Source organism: Denticeps clupeoides, unplaced genomic scaffold (assembly GCF_900700375.1).
Source record: "Denticeps clupeoides unplaced genomic scaffold, fDenClu1.1, whole genome shotgun sequence".
In the NCBI taxonomy this organism is placed as follows: Eukaryota; Metazoa; Chordata; class Actinopteri; order Clupeiformes; family Denticipitidae; genus Denticeps; species Denticeps clupeoides.
Window position 1 is genome coordinate 18,077 of NW_021629716.1, and position 7,964 is coordinate 26,040.

Below are 7,964 nucleotides of genomic sequence, written 5' to 3' on the forward strand. Positions count from 1 at the left end.
GTTGTCAAAGTGGTGGTGGCCTCACAATTTAATTATATATCCATGATGCTACCACTCAGCATAACTATATTGCTGTGAATCATGAATCATCTGCTAATCAATAAAAAAACTTTAATTATAACCAAAAAAAAGCAGAGGACACATTTTGTTGTGTCACCGTGTGCTCTGCTGTATTTCACAATGCTGTATTTTCACAACCAAAGGTACTAGATGGCATACTTGATAAAAATAGACACACTGGAGGTTGGATGATAACACCCAAAGGTAGGTTCGCCATTAATATGATTATGGAAGACAATGGTTTGATCGACGTATGGTGACTGTTCAACCCACAGAAAAGAGAATATACATTTTACTCTCACTGCCACAAATCATACTTACAAACAGACTTCATTTTGATTTCTCAAAATCTGATTAATTCAGTTGTGGACAGCAGTATAAATCCAATGGTCTTGTGAGACACTCAGAAAGATCTAGGAGAGGAAGATGGAGGATGAATGCTTCTCTATTAAAAGACAAAATATTTAAAAATGAATTGGCACAGAATCTATCATCATACTTTGAGATTATTATTTGTAGCACAGATAATCTGGGAGTGGTCTGGGAGGAATCAAAGTCATAGATTAGAGCCAAAATGATTGCACATTCTTCGAGAAAGAAAAGAGAACAAGTCCATGTTATAAGAAAATTGAAAGCAGAACGAAACAAAATGCAAATAGAGCTGGCTAAATATTATTCTGATGACTTATTCAATAATATTTGCAATTGTAAAATTAAAATACATGAAATATTTAATAAGAAAGCTGAATATGCTCTGTTTAGACTTAAAACATCATTTTATGAGTCAGGGGGAGAAAACACTAGACTCTTGGCCAGGCAGTTAAAAGAATAATGTTCTGCTCATGTAATTCCTGCAATAAGAACAGGAAGCTCATTGGATAAAATCCTGCGAGGGAATTAATGATGCCTTCAAAGATTCTTATGAGAATTTGTACAGATCAATGGGTGTAACAAACAAATATTTAATACAGAACTTCTTTATGAATATAACTTTTCCAACTTATCACCTGAACAGATAGCAAATGTTGATAGGTCAGTGTCTCAAGAAGAGGTGAGAAAGGCCATACAATCTATGAAAACAGGAAAATCGCCTGGAACAGACGGGTTTCCTGCTGTATATTATGACGATTACGTAGACATAATTACTCCAATTTTAACCAATGTATATTTTAACCAATGTATATATTAAGTATATGCATATTAATGTACATTAAGAGGCTTTTCAGACCGGTGCAATGCCAACCTCAATGAATGAGGCACTTATTTAATTGATAACTAAAAAAGGCAGGGACCTCACAGATACTGCTAATTTCAGACCAAGTATCTTAATTCATGTAGATTCTGGCCAAAGAGTTTTCAAGACACTGTCTTGCCACACATCATTCATACAGATCAAGTCGCTTTTATAAAGGGCAGATCCTCTTCAGATAATTTACGTAGGCTTGCACATTTAATGTGGCTACACTCCTCTAGTATAGAACCGGTAGCTGCGGTATCCTTGGATGTGGAGAAGGCATTTGACAGGGTCCAGTGGACTTTTTTTTACACTCGGCTCTGTTGAGGTCTGGTGTTGGTGATGGATTTAGAAAGTGGATTGAAATAATATATAGCAATCTTAGAGCAGCGGTCATGACAAACGGGGTTACTTTTTTGATCTTTCGAGAGGGACGAGGCAAGGATGCCCCCGCTCACCACTCCTATTAACAATTGGAGTGAAACCCCTTGCGGTTACTATAAGAATGAACCCTCTTGTGAGAGGGGTCATTGGTGGTGATAGTGAGCATAAATTAATGCTATATGCAGACGATATTCTCTTTCTGACTATTGACCCTGAAAAATCCTTGCCTGTCTTAATGAATATTATATGTGAAGCCTATGAAGTCAACTGGACCAAATCTGAAATGATGCCCATATCAAAACACTGTTACCCACACATGATAACACAGTACAATTTTAAATGGATCCCAAAAGGCATGATTTATTTAGGCATTAAGTTAAGTCCAGATGTAAGTGAAGCATTGAAAGCATGACAGCATTGAATTTCGATTCACTCCTTCACAAAATGAAAACAAACCTAGGAAAGTGGGGGAAGTTGAATCTGTCTCTCTGGGGCAAGATAAATGTTGTCAAAGTGGTGGTGGCCTCACAATTTAATTATATATCCATGATGCTACCACTCAGCATAACTATATTGCTGTGAATCATGAATCATCTGCTAATCAATAAAAAAACTTTAATTATAACCAAAAAAAAGCAGAGGACACATTTTGTTGTGTCACCGTGTGCTCTGCTGTATTTCACAATAACAATAACTTCACATTCACTTCCAGAAGCTGAAAAACATCCCCACAGCATGATGCTGCCACCACCTTGCTTCACTGTAGGGATGGTATTGGTCTGGTGATGAGCGGTGCCTGGTCTCCTCCAAACGTGACGCCTGACATTCATAACAGAGAGCAGAATATTTGGTTTCTCATGGTCTGAGAGTCCTTCAGGTGCCTTTTGGCAAACTCCAGGCAGGCTGTCACATGCCTTTTACTAAGGCGTGGCTTCTGTCTGGCCACTCTACCATACAGGTCTGATTGGTGGATTGCTGCAGAGATGGTTGTCCTAGAAGGTTCTCCTCTGACAGAGAACTTCATCCACTTCCCAATCCTGATATCTGACATGAACTGTCAACTTTGGGACCTTATATAGACAAGTGTGTGCCTTTAAATTCATGTCCAATCATGAAATTTCTCCAGGAGGCATAGCAGCTCAATTTTGAGCTTCATGGCAAAGGCTGTGAATACTTGTGTACATGTGCTTTCTCTTTTTTTTTTTCTTTTTAATACATTTTCCAAAACCTCAAGTAAGCTTTTTTTCACATTTTCATTAGTGTGTGTTGTGTGTGTAGAAATGTAAGGAAAAATTTATTTAATACATTTGGAATAAGGTTGCAACATAACAAAAAAAAGATGCACTGTATATGCTTTTCGACTGTGAATTCCATAATGCAGTTTTAATAAAGCATAATGTAGTTTAACTACATCCTAAACTTATTTACTTTTGCACATGGTGTCATCTTATGAAAAATAGTCAGTTTTTCAATGATTAATACTATCAATTAAAAAAAATGCTTTATTGCCTTACATAGAGCAATCCAAAAACTTTTATTGAGAACAGCTAGACCAGCAGTAAGTTGAACCACACTAGTGACCTGACATGGAGGGATAATAAATTGTGGGTGGGGTTAAATTATCTTTCCTTCTCGTGCCTGCGAGCCACCTGTAAGAATTTAGGGAGATCTCGCCATCTACACCCAACATGTATGTGGCCATTAAAAGACAGATTGTGTGCAATGAGAAAAAGAAAAAAAATGCAACTTCCACCCTGACCTAGGTTTCCAACGAGTGGGTGTGAGTAAATAATTAAGTAAGTGTGCTCTCACAATCTCCCGCCAGAAACTGGCCCACAGCCGATAGTTTCCCGCTGGAGCTCTACGAAGAAGTGACCTCGGAGACGACGATGTTGTCCTCAAGGAACGATCCACAGCCCATGCTGACTGCATCTCCCCTGGACTGGTCAACATCAGTGTTGGTCCCACCGCAGGTCTTGCAGACCCTCATGATGGTCAAAGGGGACACCTCTGAATAGACGAATCTGGATTATCCACTGCAAATGCAGATACAAACACACACACCATTATGAATCTTGAAATATCTGTACACCCTAAAACCTCACAGATAAAGTGTCTATTATTAAATATCAGCACTATTGCAGTGGTATTAAATATATGTTGGGTCATATGAGTGCGTGAGTGACCTGTAAGTCTCCTTTGCCTTTACGTGTTCCACTAAGATGTGACATTATGATAATATCAGAGATATGTAAACGGCGGATTTAATGGCAGAGAAAGCCCCCAGTCCACAAAGATCTTCCAGGCAACATTACCAACCTGTTTCCCAGCAGGATTACCGAACTCAATATGCAGGATTCAAACACGGACATATCGTGTCTGTTCGGGCGCTGGAGAAACAGACGGCGCCCGACCGACCACAGCGCCCCATGTGCGCCACCCTGTGGCCGGAGCGTGTATTGCAAGTTCTCAGGACCAGCCTGCAGAAAGACCACATCCTGCAGGCCTACCTGCTCCTGCAGCATCTGCTGGCGACCCGTACACCAACAATACGTTTGTATCGGATATGACTCGGATATGATTAAAAGATCTTCTTAATTTAGGAGCTACTGTCCAGGCCTTAGAGGAGAGAATGGAACGCTATGAACAAAGATTCATGTATTCCATTTTTACAGCTTCAGCTTACAACAGCATCTCACCATGTTCCTTCAGCATCAATTTCTCATCACTGCTGTCAGAGGGTTCTCAAAGGAAGTCACACAACACTTTTAATGGGTCAAATGCTGGACCTCTCCGGATGGAATTGGTCGATCTCCAAGGAGATGTGGCCCTGAAAGAGCAGTTTGTAAGAACTGACCCTTCCACTTTCTTGCTTTAAATGGTTATTGTGACAACTTTCCCTGGTCTGAGCAAAGTAGCCTTGCACATATTGACCATGATTGGCTCCATACATCACTGCAATACAGCTTTCTCCACAATTAACATAAATTTACATTTACATTTACATTTACATTTACGGCATTTGGCAGACGCCCTTATCCAGAGCGACTTACAACGTGCTTTCAAGTTACCATCGATGAAGAGATCAATTCTGGTTCACTAGGACCCTGTGAATACATCTATTTTATTCACTCTGTTGTAGATTCTGTACACAAAGTTCGACAACAAGAAAATTACAATTTAATCTAAATATTCTTTAAAGAGGAAGGTCTTGAGCTGTCGTTTGAAGGTGCTCAGTGACTGAGCTGTTCTGACCTCGAGGGGAAGTTCATTCCACCACCGAGGGGCCAAGACGGAGAAGAGTCTAGTTGAATGTTTTCCTTTTACCTTCAGAGATGGAGGGACCAGGCGAGCAGTACTGGAGGCTCGGAGTAAACGAGGTGCAGTGTGAGGTGTAATAAGGGCTGTGAGGTAGGATGGTGCTACTCCATGTTTGGCTTTGTAGGCCAACATCAGTATTTTGAATCTGATGCGTGCAGCTACTGGGAGCCAGTGGAGGGAGCGTAGCAGAGGGGTGGTGTGAGAGAATTTGGGAAGGTTGAAGATTAGTCGTGCTGCTGCATTTTGAATTAGTTGTAGAGGTCGGATGGTACATAGTGGTAGACCAGCTAGAAGGGAGTTACAGTAGTCCAGTCGTGAGATTACTAAGGACTGAACCAGTAGTTGGGTGGACTGGGTTGACAGATAAGGGCGGATTCGTCTGATATTGTAGAGAAGGAATCTACATGAGCAGGAAAGATTGCTGATGTGAGTTGAGAAGGAGAGTTGGTTGTCTATTGTTACACAAAGGTTGCGGGCTGTTGCAGGATGAGAGAGCTGCGAGTTGTCTAGGTAAATAGCAAGATCCTGATCTGGTGAAAAATCTGCTGGAATGAATATTAGTTCAGTTTTGGTGGGATTGAGTTGGAGGTGATGGGCTGCCATCCAAGACGAGATGTCGGTTAGACATGCAGAGATTTTGGAAGCAGCATGTAGATCAGAGGGAGGAAAGGAGAAGAGGAGTTGTGTGTCGTCAGCATAGCAGTGGTAGGATAATCCATGTGAGGAAATGACCTCACCAAGTGATCTCGTGTAGAGGGAGAAAAGGAGAGGACCTAGCACCGAGCCTTGAGGGACACCAGTGGAGAGTCTACGTGGGGTAGAGGTGGACCCTTTCCAAGTCACTTGGTAAGATCGCTCATCAAGGTAGGAAGCAAACCACTGCCATGCTGAGCCCCGAATTCCAAGCCTCTTCAGGATTGACAAGAGAGTCTTGTGGTTAACGGTGTCAAATGCAGCAGATAGGTCGAGGAGAATAAGAACTGATGACAGTTTTGCCAATCTGGCTGCATGTAGCTGCTTGGTAACCGCCAAAAGGGCAGTCTCGGTGGAATGAGCTGTTCTGAAGCCAGACTGGTTAGGATCCAGGAGGTTGTTCTGTGATAAATGGAGTGATAGCTGGTTGTAGACACAGCGCTCAAGGATTTTGGATAGAAATGAGAGGAGGGAAACTGGTCTGTAATTGTTAATGTCTGTAGGATCAGCAGTGTGTTTCTTTAGGATTGGAAGAACCCTGGCTGTTTTAAAGGCGGATGGTACGTGGCCAGATGAGATTGAGCTGTTTATGATATAAGAAATGAAAGGGATGAGGTCAGGGGAGATAGTTTGAAACATTGCAGAAGGTATTGGATCTAGTGGACAGGTGGTTGGGTTGCCTGTGGATATAATCTGAATGATTTCATTAGATGTGAGCTTAGAAAATTTATTTAGAGTAGTTGTCGAATTTTCAGAAGGAAGAGTAGGATTAGTGGTGGAGAATGTCTCACAGATTTTCCGTGTGAAGAAGTTGGCAAAATCATCAGCTGTTAAGGAAGTTGGGGCAGGGGGAGTCGGAGGGTTAAGTAGGGATAAGAAGATGTTGTGGAGTTTTTGAGGGTTGTGGGCAGAGGCTTCTAGTTTAGCTTTGTAGAAAGCAGTTTTAGCAGCAGTGAGGTTAGTGGAACATTTGCGCAGAAGATTCTGATAATACAGTAGGTCTGAGTCAAGATGAGATTTCTTGTATTTTCTCTCCGCTGCTCGAAGAACTCTTCGATTGCTACGCAATGTATCAGAGAGCCAGGGCGCAGGGGGAGAAGTCCTTTTGGGTTTAGTTGATAGAGGACAGAGTTGATCGATGGAAAGGGAAAGTGAGGAGAGGAGAGAGTTAGTAGCGGTCTCTAGTGGTAAGCAGAGGAATGAGTCAGAGGTTGGGAGCTGTGAAAGAATGCAGGAAGATACCGATGAAGGTGAGACAGTATGAAGGTTTTGTCTAATGAAGGATGGATGGGGGACAGTTGTGGATCCTGTAGGTACAGTGAGTGTAAAGGTCAGGAAGTGGTGGTCAGAGATGTGAAGGGGAGTGGAAGAAAGGTCAGAAGTTGGAGAAGGACGACTGAAGACCAGGTCCAAGACATTCCCTCCTTTGTGTGTGGGAGAGATGTTGCTGTTGGTCAAGGAAAAAGAGTGGAGAAGGGGAAGAAGGCAAGATGATTGGAGCTGGGCTGATGGAAGTCACCAAGGAGAGTTAGGGGGAAAGTGCTGAGGAGAGTGTCCAATTCATCTATAAAGGGCCCAAGTGGCCCTGGAGTGCGATATAAGACTATGAGAATGATGTTCACAGGAGAAGAAACTGAGACTGCATGGAATTCGAAAGAAGAGATGCTAAGATGTGTCAGAGGCATTGGTGTGAAGGACCAATTTCTAGATATTAAAAGACCAGTACCCCCTCCTCTTCCAGTTTTAAAATAAATATTAAAATAAATAATAAAAAAATCCTCCCTTTATTGTTCAGAACTTTATTTAAAAATGCACAATTGTACAATTTATTTATTTATTTATTTATTTATTTATTTATTTTTAAATGCAGCCCTACTCTTATTTAGTAAACTTCAAAACATGCATATTAGCAGTCATACATGTATGTTCCGTTCTGTGTAATGTGACAATAAATATTGTCACATTGATTTGACAATCAGGTATTAATTACATCTAATGACATAACATAAACAGATATAATCTATATAGTCTTGTTTCAAGAAATCTCTTTAAATTTGAGTTGAATACCCCTGATATAGAGCTTTATTTTACTATTTGTCGAGCTGAATTATGTTCCCTACAGGCATAAAACGTGTATTGCAGCAAGTGAGGTGGAACGGACGATTCGAATAATAAGCCAAACTTCAGGGCGCTCAGTTTGCTGAGGCGCTCAGCAACGTGCGCACGGCATTCTGGGATCTGTAGTTTGTGTAAAATCAGCGTTTCATATTGC

The 7,964-nt window shown here is 41.3% G+C and overlaps 1 protein-coding gene across 1 annotated transcript; it reads right to left on the reverse strand.

Moving 5' to 3' along the window:
• Positions 1-4,870: 4,870 nt before the first annotated feature.
• Positions 4,871-5,959, reverse strand: LOC114772546 (uncharacterized; the record flags this gene model as incomplete). Its single annotated transcript, XM_028965416.1, has 2 exons — positions 4,871-5,647; positions 5,843-5,959. Coding segments are annotated over 2 exons (894 nt in total), but the record flags the coding sequence as incomplete, so codon positions are not given.
• Positions 5,960-7,964: the final 2,005 nt, after the last annotated feature.